The sequence below is a fragment of the Macrotis lagotis genome, chromosome X, assembly GCF_037893015.1.
Source record: "Macrotis lagotis isolate mMagLag1 chromosome X, bilby.v1.9.chrom.fasta, whole genome shotgun sequence".
Taxonomy (NCBI): domain Eukaryota; kingdom Metazoa; phylum Chordata; class Mammalia; order Peramelemorphia; family Peramelidae; genus Macrotis; species Macrotis lagotis.
Genome location: NC_133666.1, coordinates 20437695 through 20460334, shown reverse-complemented (window position 1 = coordinate 20460334; position 22640 = coordinate 20437695). Strand labels below are relative to the sequence as shown.

The following is a 22640-nucleotide window of genomic DNA, read 5'->3' as shown; positions in this document are numbered from 1 at the left end:
TTCAGTTGAATTTCAGTTCAGATCAGTTCTCTGAAATGTACTGTCTATATGACCCTGGACAGGTCACTTGACTTGCCAGTGTTCTAGGTGATTGTTGCAAAAAGTGTCAATGTAAACTGATAAGAGTGAGCTTTTTCACACAGGAATTCCTTATGTTCATGTAATCACAGATCTGGTTCAAAACACTTGCAAAATATACTTTCAGATAAGAAGGGTGAGGACTGCATAAAGCATATGAGATTTAGCAATTAAGGATCCATCGTCAGTAACTTGGAAAGGTCAGTTTCAGTTGAATTTCAGTTCAGATCAGTTCTCTGAAATGTACTGTCTATATGACCCTGGACAGGTCACTTGACTTGCCAGTGTTTTAGGTGATTGTTGCAAAAAGTGTCAATGTAAACTGATAGAGTGAGCTTTTTCACACAGGAATTCCTTATGTTTATGGAATCACAGATCTGGTTCAAAACACTTGCAAAATATACTTTCAGATAAAGAAGTGAGGATCTTTGAGTAGAGACTGAGGTATGTCTTTTCTTTCTTATTGTTCTTTCTTCATAACATAGCTAATGTAGAGATAGGTTTTGCATGACTTCATGTATATAATGGGTGTCATATTTCTTGTCTTCTCAGTGAGTGGGGGAGGTAGAAAATTTGGAACTGGAAACAAAAATGAAAACATGATCCTACTCTTTCTAAACTTGTCAGGAAATACATTTTGTGAAGAGTTAGGGAAAATTTATATTCTTTGAATTGTGTCGGTACTATCAAACTGTGTCTCTAAAATATTTCATTTCTCAAACCAAACCCCCCCCCCCAAAATAGCAGGATAACTTCCTTATATTTCAATTCCATCATAAATGAGGGAAGTGAGATAATAGTAACAATCTTCTCAATTATATTTTGGTTTATATTGTCCTTTGATGTTCATGTTATCAGTTTTTTTCTTCAACTGTATGGTAAAATTTTTGAGAAGAGCAACTGACATACATACATACACATACATGTCTTCAAAAAATCTCTACCATTTAGTGATTAACAACAAATAGATCATGTATGTTTGTATGTTGTAAACCATGAAGTTCTATGGTTGTGAAGACTACAGAATAAGTGGATATATTTAGATACATAAAACCTTTCAAAGCAGAACTCCTTAACTAATCTCTCAGTCAACAGATTCGGTAGGCCCCAACTTAATAACTCATGGACTAGATTGTGGAGAAGGGTCTGGATAGCCCGAACCTCTATTCTATCATATTAAATTTCCTTTTTTTGGGGCCTCTCAATATGATGAGTTTGATAAGTTTATTCCTGTTGTGAAAGTATAATTTTCTTCAGAAATTTACTTTTTCTAAGCTTCTCTGAATGTTAGCTTATATGATGAATGGAGAAATGTACAAGTTCAGAATATCAGAAATAGCAGAATGCCATTGAACAAGTGTCAAGCCCTTTTATGTTACATCAAGACAAGAAACTGAGGTACTCGGATGGGAAAGAACTAGCATCACAGTGACTTTTAGGAGTCCGAGTTGTTTGAAATGCTGCTGATATTGAAGAGGAAATGGAGATTTGTCTAAGTGGGAAAAAAAGGAATGAAAATCATAGTATGTCTGAGCTCTACAGGTTTTAGAGATGGGGTAGTCTCATCATCTCCACTTAAAATGGAATATCTGAGAGTATAGGCCAGGGAAGTGGTTTAGGAGCACGAAGTCGGAATGGAAAGAAGTTTTAGAGACTATCTGACCCTACTCTTGCTAGAGTGGAGAAAAATTGAGACCAAGAGAAGGGCATAGTTTTAGGATTATAGAAAGGACTAATCTGATTTTTTCTTTTTTTTTCTTTTTGCAGGGCCATGGGGTTGTGGCTTGCCCAAGGCCAGACAGCTAGGTCATTAAGTGTCTGAGGCCGGCTTTCAGCTCTGGTCTTCTGGAGTCCAGGGCCAGTGCTCTATCCACTGAGCCCCCTAGTCGCCCGGAGTAGCCTGAACTTTAATCAGGTCCGTGTAGTAAGGTAGCAGAGAGGATTGAGGGGCTCATGATGCTGAACCAAAAGTGCCCTTTTTCAGTTTTCTAGGATTTTCTTTGGGTTTTCCCATCCCCCCATGTTTCTTTCGTCCCCCACACCCCCACAGAAAGCAATTAGCCAGTGTCTACATTGTTGCGTGCTTTGCACAATGCTGCTGAGTGGGATGAGGGCAGAGCCGCCCTTAACACCTCCAGGAGATAATAGTGTCAACTTCCCAAGTACTTCCTCAGGCTGGTAGTGCCAACAGTCCTTGAGGCACCTTGAGCCCGTGGTAGTGTTTTTTTCCCGTCTTGTCCGGACTGGACTGAGCAGCTGGCTGGAGGCCCGGGGAAGGCCCAGGACCCAGGAGACCCACTTGTGTGCAGGGGGACGCTGAGGAGGGAGCAGAGGCAGGCTGCAGGGCAGGCCCTGAGCGCGTGCAGATGCACACGTGGCAGATGCCGCCGGGGACTTGGGTTCCCGCCACCAGCTCGCCGAGGATTTGAAGCCAGAGAAGGAGCCGGGATAGGCCCAGGCGTGGGAGCCAGGGCGGCTTTTCCGCCAGGGCTGCCGGGACGGAGACGACTACGGGCCGCCGAGCCGAGGCCCGGGACTCAGGCTCAGGCTCAGGAGTAGGTGGCGGTGATGGACGGGGGTGGGGCTGCCTCTGGAAGTTGGGAGGCGGGGAATGTGGCGAGCTGGAGCCGCGGTTCCCAGCATGCCTGGGAGGCGGGGTTCCCCTTTGACCCGCTTTTCCTTCACTACACATCCGGGCTTCAGCTCCTCGAGAGAGGAAGATGGCGGCGGCAACGACAAGCGGATCGACTTCGGTGGTTCCCTACGAGTGGATAAAAAATTGGGAGAAAGCGGGCAGGGCCGAGTTGTGAGTGAGGGGGGGCTCGTCTGGGGCGGTCGGGCCTGGATCTTTGGACTCCCGAGAGTGCTGCGGGGGCCATGAGCCCTTGGGGGGGCGGCGGCCCTTCCCTCCCCCACCCTTCCCTCTTCCCTACACGAAGGCAGGGAATTAGGGAGGACTTTGTAAGTCCCGAGGCCTCGAGCCCCAAACGGATCCCAGGGCCGCCGCCCCGGCGCCGGGCAGACGCTCTCCTCGCCCTGCGCTTTCAAATGTGACAGGCGCAGCTCGGCGCTTCCCGCCCTGGGCTTGCGCGTCGAATCGCTGAGCGCTCGCTCAGTTTCACCCTCGGCTCGCTCCGGCTCCGGCGCTGCTGCTCCTCCTCGGCCCCACTTTGCCCACTTGCAGCTCCCCTCGCTGACTCTGGCTCCGCCCCAAACTCCCTTTGCCCCCCGCTGTGCCTCCCGGGCGGCCCCCCCGCCCCCCGGGGGTTCTCCACCCCCGCGGCCCCCTGCTGCGATCTCCGCCACTTAGTCCTCCTTCCCGAGGGCCTCCCTCCCCGGAGGCGCCCCGGCGCCTGCTTCCCTCCGCCCGCACCCCTCCCTTGTTCCTTCTCCTGGCAGGGGGCCCCCCCGGGCGGAGTTTCTCTTCCGGCCCCCGACAGCGGAGTGTTCCCTGCTCTTGTCCCCACCCCCCTGCCCCCTTCCCGCCGAGTTGCTCTTGGCGCCCCCCTGGCCGCCCAGTGTTCCCGGCTGTTCCCCGCCCCCTGCCGACTTTCTCTCCTGCTTTGGGTTCTCTCCCCACCCCTTGCAGCCCTCCTTTCCCCGGGGCCCCCCCCTCCCCCGAGGCTCCCTCAGGCTTCCTGCACCCCGCTCGTCCCTCGCCATCCCGTGCCTGCCCCCCCCCCCCCCAGCCATCCTTCCTCCGACCCCCGTTGGCGCCGGGCCCTTTCTCCTTTATGCCTGGGTCTCCCCGTGCCTCCCCGGCCGCTCCGCCTGTGCTTCCCGCGGCGCTCTGGGCCCCTGGGGCTCCCTGGCGCTTTTCTTGTGCTTTCCCGCCGGAGTTGCGGCGCGGCGAGCGCGGCCGCTTCCCCGGGTCCCTGCTCCTGCTGACATACCGGCCGGGGCTGTGCCCTGCCAAGTTGCTCCGTTCTTCCTCCTGCGCCTTCTGGCTCCCCGTGATGGAGTGCTCCTGCTGGAGGGCGCTTTCGCGGAGCGGCGCGGCCCGAGCCGTCTCGAGGGTGGCGTTGCTGCGTGGGGTTACTTGGGCACGGACACGGAACGAATTCGGCAGTCACCTGCCTCGGCGCTCCGTAATTACTCCCCTTGGACACTCCCATGTAGTTGATTATTTCGATCGCCCCTACTTATAGCTGCTGCGTTGATGAGGGCGCTCGGTAATAGATTAGCTTGGTCAGATTCCTTTAATTAAGGACGTTGCGCAATTTAGTTACATTTAATCACAAAATGCTTCTAATAGGATGTCCGCCCATGTGCCACATTCACATTGCATTGAAAAAAAGTCCCACGGGTTTTTGGTGATTGAAAAAAACTCATGCTCTACAATTTGGAAAACTGTGCAGGTGGGGTGGCCAGGTGGCCAGGTGGCCGGCCCTGGAGTCACGAGGCCCTGGTTTCAAATCCGGTCTTAGATACTTAATAATTCCCTAGCTGTGTGGCCTTGGGCAAGACACTTAACCCCATGGCCTTGCAAAAAGCTAAAAACAAACAAACAAACAGAAAGCATGAAGGCACCGACGGTATCCATTCCCTCATCTTTTAGAAAATGTTGTAATTGAACAAAATGTGCCCTATACATTGACTTTAAATACTTTGTGGTTAATAAAACCTAAATTCTAAGGTATTACTGGCCGCTTTTGCAGCAGGATGTTTAGTTCCATTCTTCAAGCCGGAAGACCTGCTTAATACTTAGGGCTCTTTAATTGTATTGTAAACAAATCACCATTGGCTTCTAAGATATTGTTCAACATTTAAAACTAGGTAGCAATACAAAAACTTTGTTAGAAGTGGGTGCGTTTAGTTTTATTTGCTTTGCCAGCCTTGCATTTGGTCCTGTTAAAATATGAATCTTTTGAGCTTTAGTTCTTAGATAGTTCCTAAATAGAAATTTCCAAACATATATTTATAGGACCCAATGGGAGATTTAATTCCCCCAATAAAACTTTTGAATACTACACTCTTGGTGCAAAAGGAATTCAGAGAAAGGATTTTGTAGTGATCTTTGACTTATTCTCCAATCACTTAAGTGACCGGATTACCTGTTGGCCGGTTCTACTTTCTTCACCAATATAACCTCTGAGACGCCTTTATACTACTTTATCCCTCCTTCCCAACTCGTACCAGGGCTGAACACAGAAATATCTTGAAGTAATATTTTGTGGATTGGTGTTCAGGTGCTTTCCACTAGAGAACAGCTTCCATTTTTCGTTCTTATGAACATCAAGATCTTTACACTGAACACTTTGCACCAGCTTTAAGTTTTCAAATCAACAAGCAAGCAAAAAAAAGAACGACTGTCGCTGTCCTCTTAGGACACTACTATTTTGTGTAAAGTACTAAATAGGGGGAGGGGGAAAAGACATAGAAGGAAAGGTGGAGCCAGGGACATTGATGCAGCTAAGAGAATGGACAATGACTAATCTGGACTGACCGTAAGTACCAAAGTATTTGATATTTGCCAAAAATTATTGTGTTTATGTGTCTATACATTTATATATACATGTACACACATGTATACATATTTTATAATTTAAAAAGACCTGTATACTATATTGATTCCTGCTTAATAAGCCTTTTTTATTGTCAATAATGGAAAGTCATTTCATTTATATAGGGACTAATAGAAATTTTGCAGCTTGCTTGCCTTGACTACTATTTTTGGGACAGTTTGCTACTGAACAGAAAGCGTTTAGGGATAAATATAGTGAAATTCAGAGTTTTTTGTGGTGTAAGGCTCTGTGCAGGTTAAAACATAAAAAAATTTGTTTTGAAAATGCAACACGTTGGCAGTAGTAGGCAGCTTTTATGAACTCAGTTATCAACACTAGTTATCAACACTGTACGATGTATACTTAAATTTCTGAAAGACATGATTTATTTGCATTATATTTAAATTCCTATAGCTTATAATGGGGTTCTATTACATAAACAAGAGTTGACGACAGAAGATCTTTTGTACATTGTAATGAAATTAAAAATTAAATATTTCATAAAGTTATCAAGTTAATATTTTTGTAGATCACTTAACTTTTTGTTCCTTTTTCTGAGTTATATTTTTCACTTATTTCTCTGGGCAAGATTTAAAGGTATCTTAAATTATTGAAAAAATATTTTCTGAAAATGTAAAACCTAACAAATTAATGATTACCTTGTAGTGTGTGTGGGAAGATTGGAAGGTCAAAGATCGATGCTTATTATCATCCCCATCATCAATACCACATATTTCAAATTATATATCTTAGATGTATTTTCTCTCCTTGATCAAACTAATCCAATTCAACAAACATTTATCAAGTGCCTATTATGTGCCAGGCATTATACTAGGTACCAGAGATAGGAAAATAAAAATGACCTGGCCTTTGCCCTAGAAAAGTTTGTTTTACTGGACTAAATAGATTAGCTTTGACTCCAATAATACCTTTGCTTGTAAGACATTTGCATGTTGTCTCTCCCTTTAGAATGTAAGATTCTTGCTCCAAACTTAGCACAGTAGTACATTGTAGGTGTTTGATAAATGGTGGTTGATTGTTCATTTTCTGTTTCTCTGGGATTCTTTACCTGCTTAAAAATAGTAAGAGTAATTTCATTTCTTTGTACATTAAGTTTTAAGTTCTAAGAAGTAGAATTTTGCTGTACTTTGTGCTAGAAACATCTTGCTAATTATTGTTTTTAAAGCCAACAGATTGGAGATTTTTCATGTTTCCAAAGGCATTGAGCTTCTATGGCCTATATTTTAGTGCAGTGGAACTTCTTATAAGTTGTTATGGTACTACTAGATAATGTCAGGGTTACTTAGTGGAGTAAGCCATGTGTTCTTATATCCCAGATAACCAACTTTTCTGCCTTTACTGTAAAAAAAAATTAATCTTTTTAATAATTGTCAAGGATTTTTCTTCTCCTGACTCCCTCTCCAAACAAGAACTCCTGCAACAAATAAACATAGTCAAACAAAATATTCCCACATTGACTGTATACATTAAATGTTCCATTCCACATATTAGTTCATCACCTCAGTCAGGAGATGAGTTCTTTATTAAATGTACTAAGGAATTGTGATACATCATTCATTGATTGGAAATCTTAAGTCTTTCATAATTGTTCAGTTTTACAATGTAGTTATAATATAAATTGTTCCAGTTCTACTCTTAATACAGGTTCCCTGGTTTCTCTGAAAGTGACTCTTGAATCATTTCTTATAACACAATAATATTCCATTATATACTTACTATAATTTGTTCATTCCCCAATTGATCAGCATCCCCTTAGTTTTCTGTTACTATAGATATTTTTTTACTTACTGAATTTATTTTTACTTTTTGGTATTCTTAGGATTGGGCTCTAGTAATGTTACTGCTAGGTCAGACACTTCGTGGTTTTAGTAATAACTTTTTGGACATAGTTCTCAGCTTCCCTTCTCCCCTCCCCTCCCTTTTCCACTTTCTCACCGCCATTTCTTCTTCCCTCCTTCCCTTCCCCCTCTCCTCTCCCTTCCCTTTCATCTTTCCATTTTTCATGATTGTTCTTTCCTTCCCTCTTTTAACAGAAATAGCAAAATCAACTGCCTTGTCTAACACTTAACACCTGTTATTAATTGTCTTTCTTCCTAGAGGAAGGAAATAAATTTTCTCTGTCCATTAGAATTATGATTGATCAGTACATTTAATCTGGCTTCTAATGGCATTTTAGGGTGTTTGTTTACTTTATCGAAGTCATTCCCTGTATTTTGGTTTTACTTTCTTTGCTATGAACTAATTCAAGTAATCTTGTGCATTCTTTTTAAAGAAAGGAAATTAAAATATTTTGTGAGTCTTTCCTAAGAAGTATTTAAAAATAGGGCATTAATGAAATGCTTAATGTATTGGTGTCTGTACTTTATTGTTATCAATTTTTCCATTAGTATTCTGGAATTTTTTTTAGAGCTCTCTTACCCAATTATAAATTTTTTTCACATTACATAACATGCAGGTTTTTAGCAGTTTGGGTTTTGGAATCTTCTGGCTTATATGGCTGTATCTTAATTTATATACTTTTAAAATATCTACTATATTTAGTACAGAATTTGACTGATATGGAGGATGAGATTTTTTGTCATAGTAAAACTCTAATAGAGGATTCTCATTGTAGTGGATGGAATTAGTAATATAGTAAAGGATTTTCTTATACATGAAACCTTGGGAGAAAAAGGTTTTATCTTATCCTCTTTATTTACAAATGCTATTATATAAATCCCAGTGTATTTCCAAATTTGACAAGGGTATGGATTTGTATGTAGTTATATGTTTTTTTTTCGGGGGGGGGGGAGGAGTTGTTTTTTTAGTAAAGATCTGTGACTTCATTGCTTTAAGAAACTGAGGAAACTTCTACCAATGAACCTGCTCTGAGTTGCCTGGAGACACTGTGATAGTGGGTGACTTGTCCAGGGTCTCATAGGCAGTGTGAGAAACAGACTTAACTTTCCAGAATAAAAACTTTTTTAAAAGAATCATTCTAGAACTTTCTATGTAAATGTGAATGTTGTTCCTTTCTGAATAGTTAACCTTGGATGATTATTTTGGTAATGCAACTATTTGCTCAGAAAAATTTTAAAACTCTTCTTTTGGGATAATTTTTAGTCACATATGAACTAGCTCCAAAAAGACAGTCACATTGCTTTATGTTTTCTTTCTTACCTGCCCTTGAGAAGCTGAGGAGTCAGAGGAGCTATTTAAATCCTTTTTCTTATTAGGTGTTGGACCTTCGGCAAATCTCTTAACCCTGTGTAGTCTTCAATTTCTTGTAAAATGAAGAGATTGGCCTAGATTAAAAATTATGAACTTAAAACTCCAAAAAGAGCATTTCCATGTTTACAGCAGATTGTAAAAAAGAATTACAGATGAAATAAGGAATTTCTATTTCATACTGCTTACCTAAAAATAGAAATTTTACTTTAATATGAATATATATAAATTTAAATATGAATGTTACTTTGAAACTACTTCCTTCTGATTTTCCTTCTTTATGCACATATGTACATTTTTACAATGGTTATTAAAATTATTCTTTTTGAGGGGAAGGAGCATCACTTTTTAAATTATCTCTTTTCCCTTAATACTCCTTTACCATTAACTGAAAAAAAAGAAATCATTTAGCAAGCCTGTTTCTTCATTTTGTGGACTAGCTAATTTTCAGGCTTTCTTTTGGTTCTAAATCATAAATGACAGACTGATAAGTGAATCACTTTAAGAAATGTCATGGGGGGGGCTAGGTGGCACAGTGGATAGAGCACTGGCCCTGGAGTCAGGAGTACCTGGGTTCAAATCCGGTCTCAGACACTTAATAATTACCTAGCTGTGTGGCCTTGGGCAAGCCACTTAACCCCATTTGCCCTGCAAAAACCTAAAAACAACAAAAAAAGAAATGTCATTTGGTGGGTAAAGCTTAATTATTTTTGGGAAAGTTGTTATTTAGGCTAGACTACACCTAAAACAATTTTTTAAAAAAAGATTCTGTGCATTGGAATTATAATTTATCAGTGCATTTCTTGGTTTCTGTCCATTGGAATTATGCTTTTTTTTTATTCCTTCAGATTTGTCTTTTTTTTGGTTGTTCAAATTTGGAACTTATTTCCTGACATCAGTGTTCAGAAATTTCTAAGTTGAAGTGTTCCCTCCTACCCTCTCAGTGAAAAAAAAAAAGTGTTAGACTTTTCTTCAAAAAGTGTTAAACATTGCCTGAGACCTCTGATGAAGGAATCCTCAGGATCCTCTGATGCTTTTTTTCTGGCTTCCAGGTCATTTATTGGCAAACCTTTTCTCAGAAAGTACAAAGCAATTGCTTCAGTTTTTACTTGATTCTTTATGTTCATGGAGCTTCGTAAAAGTTAATTTCCTGATCTGAGTTAATTTCCTGATCTGAGTGCTTTTTATTCCCAAACATGTCTAGTGGAAGAGCTGAACATAAATGTTTTTAACAGAAACAACGCATAATTTCTCATGTAGATGGAATTTTGTCTGGAAGATAATTCCCTAAAAAGAAGTTAGCCACTTTAAAGCTTAGCATGATTTTCCTACTATTTTGCTAGTTGATGGTGGAATTTTGGTTATAGCAAATCTTTCAGCAAAGAAAATTCAGTGCTTTTCACCACCTCTCCAAAATCAGATATATTTTTGATTATGCTAGGTTTCTGAATAATGTAAAAATGACTAAAAGATCTATTAAAGTTAGGTATACACATTTGCTTAAGTTCAGCAAACCTGTGACTCTTTGAAGGACAAGTGGTATTTTAATATATAATAACGTTTGAACCAACCTACTTGATAACTAGAATAGCCAACCATTACTAAAATCCTTCTCTAGGGGGAAAAAGGACATCTTGAATGATTTGTTGATCATTTTTACAACGTTCCAAGGCATAGACCTGTGAGTCAGACCGATGTTCTAGTAATTAACTGTGTGACCTTGGGCATGTCATTTTATTTCTGTGCTAATAAGAAATTAATCTGGCTCAGATTATCAGTGTGTATAAATCCCCCCTTTTTTAAGCTTTCAATGATAGTTGTGGAACTGATATGGTTGAAATTATTCTTGTAATTTCTTTGTTCTTTACGTTCTTTTTAATAGAGATTCTAGCCACGGTTTACTTTCAAATTCTGGCTTGATAATTAGTATTTTAATTCAATTAGCCTGAATGACTGTAACAAACTTGTAGACTGGCATTCTTTTTTGGGGGGGGGGTTTCGCAAAAGCAAAACAAAGCTAATATTTAGGTGCCAAGGAAGGGTCTATAAAAGTTAATGTGGTAGATAAGTAACACTAAAAGATTTTGTTGAGTAATCTTCATTTTTTTTCTATTTCTGTTGACCCAAATACATACATACATATATATATGTTAGATTTTTTTTTTTTTTTTGGCAAGGCAATGGGGTTAAGTAGCTTGCCCAAGGGTCACACAGCTAGGTCATTATTAAATGTCTGAGGTCGGATTTGAACTCAGGTACTCCTGACTCCAGGGCCCTTGCTCTATCTACTATGTCACCTAGTTGGCTCCAAATACATATTTTTAAAACATTAAAATGATTTCCTTTTGCTGTATTCACTTTCATAAAAAAACAAACTGGAGAGTCTTCCGGTTTTTATACTGGAGAAAAAAGTATTTGACTTAAAAAAAATTTATTAGTATGTTTTTGTCTTTTACAGGAGCCAATTTTTGGAATAGGAACTCTCACCCCTTCTCCTAGAATAGAAGGAAAGGAAAAGCTTTGTGATAAATGAGCTAAGCAAAATATTCTGATACAATGACATGATAAATTTGAATAATGTTTTGCAGAGTTTTATTCTGATGTAGATTGACTACTTGTCTGTATTTGGTCATTTTATCTTAAATGACAGGTTAAATGTTTTTATTCATCCTATACAATCACTGGGTGGTTGAACAACTACTTGTACCTCAAGGCTGACCCTCTATCCACTGCACTTTTGTATGATTAAAAATTTTATTGAAAGCACAAATGCAAAGCATTATTCTAACTATGAAGTATAATTTTGAAATATGGAATTATATCATTCCTATGTGGTCCTGTAATTCCTATTTGTTAAAAAAAAGATGCATGAGTAAGTTGAAATCTTAAAACCCTTTTTTTTAAAACAACTATGCTTTTGTACTATGCTATTTTTGCAGGAACTTGGAGAAAATAGAGACCGTTCAGTGTTTTCCTAACATCTGTATTTCTTTTAATCTTTTTCTTCAATCAGAGGAGAAAGTAGCCTTTCTCTTTAAGAACTAATACCTCTTTCATTTGTGTACTCTGTCACATGCTGCTTTTTTCTAGGTCCCTGCTCCTTTAGTCATTTCCATTCTTGTAGTCTCTCCCTCTCAACTTCCTTGCTTTCTTTCCTTCAAAGAAGTTTAAGTCACTTCATCTCAGAAAAACATTTTTGAATCCTGTTAAACTTTTTTTGTAAAGAGAAAGTAGAGTGGATGTAAGATTAAGGGATTGGAGACTGAAGGGAATCTACCTAGATACCTTATTTTCTCTTACTTAGTTTCTCTAGGTGTACTCCAAAATGACTAAAGCCAGTTTTCCTTTAGAGCTTTAGGTGTTTCTACCCTCCCCATCACCCTTTCATTTGTAGCTGCTGTAGACAAAAAAGTTAAGTAAAACCTAAGAATAATTTCTGTGGTTGATCATGCAACTTTATAAATAACTTCCAATTTCTAACTCAGATTAAAAATAGTTGCAATTGTTTATATTCTCTAATTCTTTTTTTTTCATTTTGAATCACTTAAAATAACTTAATCACTTTCTGTTTGTTTTTTTAAAGTTTTCATATTCATTATTACTTTTGGCACTAGTCCTGAATCATTTAATCTTTTTAGTAACTAATAAAAACTGACATATATTATCAATATGTAATATATACCTATAGTTGCTAGACTAGATTATGCATACAATCATTATGCTCTGATTTATGATATATCTTTTTTTTTTTTTTTTTGCAAGCCAAATGGGGTTAAGTGGCTTGCCCAAGGTCACACAGCTAGGTAATTATTGTTTCTGAGGCCGGATTTGAACTCAGGTACTCCTGACTCCAGGGCGGGTGCTCTATCCACTGCGCCACCTAGCCTTCCCATGATATATCTTTATAACTAAATTGGATTAGTCAGAATAGTAACCTGCTATGTGAATATTCTTTAGAATTGGAAATCATTTCAGTTAGTATTCTTGTAGCATTTTAGTTTTTGGATTTGTCCATTTTTTAAAAATAGTGAAACTTGCTCACCAGTAAAATACTGCAGTGAGCAAGAATAATTTAAGTGTAAATGTTAGTATTTGCATATAGATTTGTATCCATTCCTGGGGTCACTATATATATATATATATATATATATATATATATATATATATATATATATATATATAGTGTGTGTGTGTGTGTGTGTGCGTGCGTGCATATATATGCATATGCATTCTTTTTTTTTGTTTGTTTGTTTTAGATTTTTCAAGGCAATAGGGTTAAGTGGCTTGCCCAAGGCCCCACGGCTAGGTAATTATTAAGTGTCTGAGGCTGGATTTGAACTCAGGTACTCCTGACACCAAGGCCAGTGCTTTATCCACTGCTCCACCTAGCTGCCCCCCAAAATGAAATAGTATCTCTTTTCAGAAAGCTTACATTCTTCTTTTTTTTTTTTTTGCAAGGCAATGGGGTTAAGTGGCTTGCCCAAGGTCACACATCCAGGTAATTATTAAGTGTCTGAGGTCAGATTTGAACTCAGGTCCTCCTGATTCCAGGGCCAGTGATCTACCCACTGCACCACCTAGTTGCCCTGCATATGCATTCTTGGATGCTATTACTTTAGTTGGAAGACACTGAATGAATCAAGTAACTTGAGATATCCAAGTATACTTCTCTAATCAAGTTGACATGTTAATATTTTTGTCTTATTTTAGTGTGCAGTTATGTCGAGCCCTCTGTGAAAACAAAACCCGTGAACATTTGATTTTCAGAGGTAAGTTTAAAACTAGTCTGAATAAAAATTTGGTAAATATGATGGTCTCAATTTATTCTTTTAAAATGGTAAAAACAAAAGTCAAAATATAACTTATTAGATACAGAATGCCTATCCTAGTTTTTATTTTTATCTGTCCTGCTGAATCCTTTAAGAATTTGTATTTTTATTGTTCTTTGAGAATAAAAAAAAAACAAGGTTGTAAAATAGAATAGGAATTTCAACATAATTTTCGTGAAGATAACATCTGTTTTAGATTCTGTATATAGTAGGAAGTTCTTGGTACATTATTACAAACAGGTGATAGTATTTGGCTTGCATTTTAATGAAACCTATATGATAAGAATGCTTTTTTTTAAGTTTAGTTTTTTTTTGCAAGACTATGGGCTTAAGACCACATAGCTAGGTAATTATTAAGTGTCTGAGGTTGGATTTGAACTCAGGTACTCCTGACTCCAGGGCTGGTGCTCTATCTACTGTGCCACCTAGCTGCCCAAGAATGCTTTTAAAATGGATTGTATTTGTATCTAGGTTGTCATTCTAATTCAACTAGCAATTATCAGTGAGAAACAGAACAAAATAAACTGTTGTAGAAAGAACAACTCTCTTGTCTAAAAACATTGCCAGAAATTGGAGTTCTGTTTTTTAAATTGCTGAGGTGTTTATGTTTAAGTGATATCTAGGAATTTGTTAAATCAGTTATGGAAAACTAAAAGCAGAGGGAATGTTTATATTACAATTATAATTTAAAATACTTTTTGAAAGTGTAATTAAAATGTATGTTTTGAAAGCAGTACATGATCAATTTTTTATTTGTTAATTTGTTTTAAAATTTATTTCCTTTTTCAAAGTGCATCTTTGCCAAATAACATTTTTTACTCTTATCTTTTAAGAACTGAGTGTTTGCAGTGTTGAACAACTCATTAATGCTGTGGTTTGGTTATTAAGGAGAGGAAAAACTTTGAGATTTCTAGGGAGTTGAAGGCATTTCCTGTAGTATTCCTTTTAGTAGAACCTTTTATCTTGCATTTGCTTGACTTAAAAAAAAAAACTTTTCTTCATTTTAAAACATACTTTAGGTAAGTTTTTTAAAATAAGCAAAAGTTATAGTAGTTACTCAATTTGTCCCTCTACTAATAATACGTAGTGAGAACTGGATGGTTTATAAGGGTGATAGAATGAAGTACACATTGATAGACAAGATAAAATATAAATGATTTCCCTTCTGGGAAATTTGAGATTTATCATCAAAGGTTATAATCACTGAAATAATGCCATTTCTTGCTATTCTTTGTTTCTTGTTTTTTGTTTTTTTTTTAGGTTTTTGCAAGGCAAATGGGGTTAAGTGGCTTGCCCAAGGCCACACAGCTAGGTAATTATTAAGTGTCTGAGACCGGATTTGAACCTAGGTACTCCTGACTCCAAGGCTGGTGCTTTATCCACTACGCCACCTAGCGGCCCCAATTTCTTGCTATTCTTGAGATACTTTCAAGAATTACTTTTTTTCTTAGTTATTTTCTTGTATGAACTCATCTAATAAGATTCTTTTTATTTTATTGATGTTTTTGCAAGGCATTGGGGTTAAGTGACTTGCCCAAGGTCACACAACTAGGTAATTATTAAGTGCCTTGAGATCAGATTTGAACTCAGGTCCTCCTGACTCCATAGCTGGTGCTGTATCCATTGAGCCACTTTGTTGCCCTGATCCAATGAGATTATGATGAATAATAATAATACCATTTGAATCAGCCTTGACTTTTCCTCATATTGTTTATTCTGCACATTATTCTTATCTATCCCCTTCTCAATGCTTCCTAATTCATGACTTTATCAATTTTTGCCTGGACTTTTATCATAACCAACCAATTGATTCCATTTATTCAAAACTAGAAGTCATAGTTCCAGTGTACACTGAGAACCTTCTGAGACGTTTTGTTAGATTATGATTCTAATTATTTGTTTTTCCCCTTTTTGGGAGCAGGGATGTTGTGTTGATGATGGGTATTTATACATCTTTTAAGGAACTGTAGTGAAACTTGTTTTTCCCCTCTAGCTAATGTAGTTGAGGCACATTTGTTTTCATTGTGTCTTACTAATTCCATTTGTGGGTTGGGGAGAAAGAATATAAGATTTTTTTTTTCTTTCTCTAGTAATGTTGCTTTCCCTTGTGTCTTGGAGGTACTGTAGAAGAATAGTTTTCACTTTTTTTCCCCCATGAGAGCTGAAATATACTTTGTTATGTGGCTAAGTCTGAAGGGTTCTATTTTCCATCAGGTAGAGAGAGAAGCACTGGAAGTGAAGCTAATAGTGTAAAGGATCAAAATATAGGTGGGATGACTTGGAAGAAGAGGGCCCCCTTCCTCTTCTTTCCTTATTTATTTTCTTTGCTAGAAATGCTGGGGCAGTGGGGGGGGGAGAGGAATGAGTTTAATGGTAGTTCAGCATAGAGTTTTCTTGAACAATCCTTCCTATTTGCATTTTATAATAGTTTAGGCAATAGAGAAGGGAAATAGAAATGATAAGTTTTGGAGAAAGAAAGAGGTTCATTGTGTTTTAATAGGTTGGAGAGAAAATCAGGGTTTTGTGTTGCCTTTCTCTCCTAGTTGTTTTTTTTTTTTAAGGTTTTTGCAAGGCAAACGGGGTGAAGTGGCTTGCCCAAGGCCACTCAGCTAGGTAATTATTAAGTGTCTGAGACCGGATTTGAACCCTGGTACTCCTGACTCCAAGGCCGGTGCTTTATCCACTACACCACCTAGCTGCCCCTCTCTCCTAGTTCTTAAGATTTTAATTTACTAGAACTTAACACATGTTTTAAAAAAACCTTTTAAATTACTAGTTAAAAGTTTCAGTATTGATGTTTTTACAGTAGAAACTAAAAGTATCTGAAAGTTAGGCAAATGTTCCCAAAGAAGCATGCTTGTGTTCTAGTAATAGTGCATTTGCAATGTATATTTTTTTCAACAGATCTCCAGCAAGTTATCTATGAGTTATCATGTCATGTCATAAAGGGAAATCTAAAGCATGAACAAGCAGCGAGTATTCTTGGTGACATTATTGTAAGTATATGTACATTTGCCTTATCTCCAAAGGTAGAGATGAAACAATATTAATACATGATGTCTTTTGAAATAGAGGTTCTTCAGATTTATTAAATTTTCTCACCTGTGTTTGTGTTATTTTAAAGTTGTTAATAATGCCAACTTATTTTGGTTATATGGAATTAAAATGTTCCCCTGTTGAAAACAAAGCAGACTATATTTGAAGAGGAGGTAAAAGAAAATTAGAATGAAGCTTGCTGAAGGTGAAAACATCACAAGAACCTTGGTCAATATCTAACCAGTTAAAAAAATACCTAGTATAAAGCTAAGCATTTTTCTGTTTTGTGTATGTAGTTTGAAATTTTAATGACTAAAACCAAGCAATTATATTTTAGAGTCTGCTTATAAAATGATGCATTGTTTTTTTCTTGAAATCTTTTGCCTATTAGTCTCCACCAGTGTTGTAAATAATATTCCTCAAAGAAACCAGTTGTTAAAATTTATTCCCTTCTATTAAAGGAATTGACATCCTTTCATTTTCTTTGTTAGAATTTAGCTTTGTTTCAGATGAGAGAATGTTTCTAATTAATTTGATATTTTATCTGGAAGATTGACTCCTAAATGGTAAGGCTATGGAGACTAAGTTAGTTCATAAATTTTTAGAAGTTTATTTACATTTGCTCAGTTCTGCTGTTAGGGAGTGAAATGAAGCAGACTTGAACAAAATCCCTCCAACAGTCAAAAACCACCTCTCTTGGTGTTTCCTGGTTATTGGAGACTCTTTGTCTCTGTGTAAATTTTTCTCCGTGCTGCTTCAAGCCAGCTATTTTCCAAGTGCTTTATTGATTGGCAGAGATAGGGGCAAGTCTTCAGGTGCTCCTTAGTGCCTTTGTCTTGATTTTTGGTTTGGAATAAAGTATCTTGGGTTTTGGGCAGCCTGTAGTTCTTTGGATATTCTCAGACAATATGAGCCTGGTACTATTGTACTCGTCTGGAACATTCTGCTTATTCTTCTGGGCACCATGCACAGCTAATGTGTAATATTTTAAAAACTCGACTCTTGTTTTCTGGTGCCCAGGTAAACCAATGGAATTAAAATCAAAGACTTTGACCCTTTTGAAACTTAGCATCAGAGTAGTTAGTAATTTAATTTTTCCATTCTGAAAATTGGGTTGCATTTTTAGTATTATCTGTTTGTTTTTTCCTTTGGGAGGGTGGTGGTGTTTACAGGAGTAGATATGAAGAGCTTTTTTTTTGGGTGGGGGGAGGGTGAGGGTAACTTATTTAACATACCCTCCAAATAAACTATTTTGATATGTGAAGAGTATGAATGAACATTTTCCTGGGGGGGGGGGGGATGTCTACTTTGGGTTCTCAATGCTAACCAGGGTTGTATGTTGTATTTACTTGTTCCTTTTGTCATGGCATACATACAGCACAGCAACCTGAACTGCCTTATATTTTAATGATAAATGCATTTCATTTAGTTTATTCTAGCATCTTGATTTTTTTTAAGACTCATGCTGGTTTCTATTAGGCCTTTGCAAATAGTTTAGTTAAGGTTGCTATAGTGTTAGCCAACTAATTGATGCTCTTCTATGATGGTTACTAATTGAAAAGAGGGAGGTAGAAAAAATGAGACTGTTCGTAGGAAAATACTTAAAATGCTTATAAAGTGTGGTATTAGAAATGAAAAAAAAAGAATCAACTACAGAGTTTCTCCAAAGGTGAAAGACATAACAGATGATTAGTAATGGAAGAAGTTAGATTGTGGGATCTGGTGTATATAAATATGTAATATGTATCTTGAAAGAGTGAAGAGTATAGGACAACTTTATATTAGGGTTTTTGGTATTTTTTTATACTTCTACCCTGATGAAGTGTGAGTATAATAGACTAATTTTTACATAGCTTAGTGTTTTATAGCTTAAATATGAACTTAACATAAACTTAAATAAGAAATGTTTCTGCAATAGTTCTTTATCATTTTGTTTTAGGTAGATGTGAGGTGCCTTTTAATACAAGTGGTTTCTAATTTAGGATGCTGTTTGAAGGAGTTATACTTTTGTGCTGTTATACATTCTGCCAAATTATTTCATGATTCCCATGCTTCTCATCTATGATTTTTATAATTTCTGACCTTTTTTTAATTTTCTAGATGTAGGAAATTCAATTGATGGATTTAAGTACACATCGATATAGTGGTGCCTAGACCTTTCAACAGTATTATTAAAAAAAAATCACTTAAGGGTGGTGTTCTAATGCCATGATAATTATATCTTCAAAATTTAGGACTTTCGTGAGGATATGCCCTCCATCCTAGCTGATGTATTCTGCATCTTAGGTAGGTATCAGTTCTTCATTTCAACTATGAAAAGAGCCATTTGGTAAGCTCATAAAATTCCACCCCCCTCCCCAAAACAAAAATTTCTACAAATGATTCTATGGACCTATGTAGTTAACTGTTTTTCTTTTTGGAAATTGGAGTGTTATGAGTGAAGTACAGCAATAATTCAGGCATTTTGGGTTAATTTACTCTTTTTTGATAGGTAGAGGGATTCCAAGCAATTTAAAGTTGACTTCAGATTATTTGATGGACTCGAGTAGTAATTAAATAATTTACAGTAGTTTAAATAACCCCCCATTTTGTTGCCAATTTTAATAGACAAGCTATCTGAATTTATGGTAAGGTCTAAAATTCTTATTTGCCACAAATGTGCTTCATCCTCCTTAATGACTTTTTAAAAAAAGACTGCTTTAGTTTTGAAGTTAAGAAAATTTTAAGCCAGTGAATGAATAAGATTTAGAAATAGCCAGTTTTCTACTTGTTCAAGAGAACTTGTGCCACATTAAAAAAGTACTGGTTTTGCTTTAGTGACCATGTACTAAAGTAGGTAAGGAAATCTAATCATTCTCTTATGCTTTTTTAAGTGGGATGATACATTTATTTTCATTCAAAAAAATCTCATATCTGGACTAAAATCTTGAGTACATAATTGCCTAGTGATGGTTATTAAAAGTTAGATTGCATCTTTACTTTTTAACTTTTAAAAAACAAACATTGCACCACTTTTAAACACTTCTTGTGGAATAAAATAGCCTCCAAGTTTATATGGCAAGTTTGAATTGCTACTTTGGCTCTTTCATAAATTTGTTCATTCATATCTTGGTTTAGGATACTTCTATCTCATTCAAAGTATACTTTTGGCCTAAATAAGTGAATACCCCTTGAAAATACCTCTTTCAAGCTTGCAAAAATAAGACCTAGAATTGCAATGAGTAAATCAGAATGCTTCAGGGTTGTGAGTAAGATTTTGTGAAACAAGGCATAGAGTTTGAGTGACTTTTTCCAGTCAGTTCTGGCTGCTTGTTTTGAGCCTGTTGAATAGGTTTTTATGATTTCTTTTGTATCTAATTAAATTATCTTGAGAGAGGTTTAACATAAGCTAAATGAAAATTTAAAAATATATGCTGGTTGTTATTTATCATGGAATTTTTGAAAGTAAAAACCTAATTTAGTCACTTTTTAAAGCTTTTGTTTAATGGTTTTGACTGATGTTTTAGAATTCTGACAGTTGACTTATTTTGTTAGAAATCCTTGACAGGAAGAAAAAGTTTTTTTTTACTTGAATAATTCAATAATGTGCTTTATTCTTATGATGTACCTGTAAAATAATTATTTTTCAATAGATAAAATTTTTATGAATTCATATTTGGTGCTTTTTTTGGGGGGGGATAACCCTATCTATAGCCCACACAATTTAGTTTTTGGGAAGGTGAATAAGATAGCCATGTAACAAATTTTTTTTTATTTCCCTGGGTCTTCCCAGGTAAAGCTGGTAAAGAAATTCACACATTTATTTGGTACTTTGGGGGTAAAGAAGTAGGTGCCAGACCTTTACTTAAAGATACATGTGGTATTAGAGTGGGTGAACAGGCTTCTGAGGTAATGGGCCCCCTCCACCTTTAAAACAGCTTCAAAACACCAGGTAAGAATTGCAAGAAGCACTTGTATGACAGACTTAGGTTGTGCTAAGGAGGATAAGTTAATGGGTAAAATTAAAAGAATTGTGAGGTCAGGGGGACACAGGTTGGATAGGGCATGGTGGGTGGCTGCCAGGAGAATGATTTTTATGTGAAGCCAAAGAGGATGGACCTGGGTTCCAGAAAGGAAAATGTTTTTATTCCCTAGAGATTTAGGGTGATGAAAGAGATAAGCTTTGGGGGATAGAGATCTGGGAAGATACCAGAATATTGTAGGTAAATGAGAAGACTGTTACACTGAAAGCTGACAGAGAAGCCAACTGACTCGTAAGGGTATAGTGGTAGTTGGAAGTGTCTGGAAAGGGGGGGGTAGATTGATATTCTGAAACCTATGTGAAGAGACTGTGCCTGGAACTCAACTCTGTTGGTATTTGGAAATTTTTTTACTCTTTAGTTAAAGATTAGTTGTGAATATTAGTGCATCTGTGAGTCTTCACTATTCCTTAGTAATGATTGAGTTTCTTGATTCCATGAACTTGGAACTATTTCATTGTACTAGTTGTCTTTATTTTACAAAGGAGGATTTTTTTACATCTATTTTTTGAGTGCTTTGAAGAAACTTGTGGAACTTTTAGTTTTCTGACGTTAGAAAATTTTATGACTCAACGGTTGTATAGATTATGCTAGCTATTAGACATTTAGTGTGACATTTTAAGGTTTTGGAAATGTGATATAATTTTTTGGGGGGTATGGATATCCTGTTTTCTTGAAAGATGCTATATATTTTGCCAGGGCTTGCCATGCTAGCTAGACAAGCTTCAACTATACTCATGGCAATGAACTGAGTCTACTTTTTGAAGATTGGTCAAACTCAGAGGTTCCTTATTAGTAGAATTGTTGATTTATTTGCTGACTATGGGTAATCCATTAAGCAAAACAAAATGACCTTCAGTCTGTGTTCAGTCTGTGACCCTCTATCCCTCATGGTGATAGAATGGTACTAAGAATACTAAAGATCATCCTCTTTTTAGACAGTCTATAAAACTTGGTGACTAGTATTCTAAATCTGATATCCTTGTTTAGTGATTAAATGGACTGAATGATATCAATCTTGATACTCTTGCTGTGAATCAAGAGTTCTTAACCTTTTTGTTTCATAGACCCTTGAGCAGTCTGGTGAAGCCTATGGACTTCTCAGATTTAAGGTTTTAAAAATGGATAAAATAATCTGTATATGATTATAAAGTCAGTTATATTGAAACAGTCATCAAAAAAATTTAAAAGAAATAACAGATTCCAGATTAATAAGGTTGAAGAAACAAGTCCGTGGCTCCTAATTAACTCCTTGGAGGTACCAACAATAGAATTTATGGGGTTGATTTTTATATTGTGCCCAAAGGCAACAAAAAACATTTTATGGGGCAACTGATTATCTTGTATTGCAGAAATTGTAATAAATATCACCAAAGGAATACTATGAAAATAGTGGTAATTTTTGCACTAACCTCTGCAGAAGTTAAAGAAGTAGATAAATTCTCTAAAGAACCCACCCTATAATGCCCTCCAAATTAAGAAAACATACTTGGTAATTTCAGTTTGAAGGTAGAAATGAGTAAGAATGGTGAGAAGTATATTGGAAAACATGAACTATAGGAATAAGAAATGAAAGAGGCCAAAGATTTGCATACTACACAGAAGCCTCACGTCTTTCCTTCATGAATGCTTTTTAAAACAAAAGAACCAATAAATGATAGAAATGGTTAACACCTAATAGCATTACAAAAATGAGTTGTATTATATTTAAACAATCATAGAATTGAGAGTTGGAAGGGGCCTTACCAGTCACCTGATTATGGGATCCTCCACTAAAACGCATCATATAAATGATCATCTAGTCTCTTCCTGAAGACAGGAGACAATTTATAACTGCTAAGTCATTCCTGAATCAATTGTCTATAGTCAGAGCAATGTCTCTTTAGAGTAGAGGTCAGAAATGGCATGCAACTAGAAGAAAGGAGGAGTAAAAGATTTGACATACA

The 22640-nt window shown here is 37.1% G+C and overlaps 1 protein-coding gene across 9 annotated transcripts in view; it reads left to right on the top strand.

Annotated features, from left to right (window-relative positions):
- The first annotated feature begins 2760 nt into the window (after positions 1-2760).
- Positions 2761-22640, top strand: part of THOC2 (THO complex subunit 2) — a 108577-nt gene continuing 88697 nt past the window's right edge. For all 9 annotated transcript variants that reach the window (XR_012471346.1, XR_012471347.1, XM_074200206.1 and 6 more), the window contains exons 1-4: positions 2761-2884; positions 13521-13579; positions 16544-16635; positions 18910-18961. Coding sequence is in view for 7 of the 9 variants with exons in the window: in XM_074200206.1 (XP_074056307.1) it covers positions 2799-2884; positions 13521-13579; positions 16544-16635; positions 18910-18961 (289 nt within the window). In the remaining 2 variants the exon portion in view is untranslated. The remainder of the gene's footprint in view (positions 2885-13520; positions 13580-16543; positions 16636-18909; positions 18962-22640) is intronic.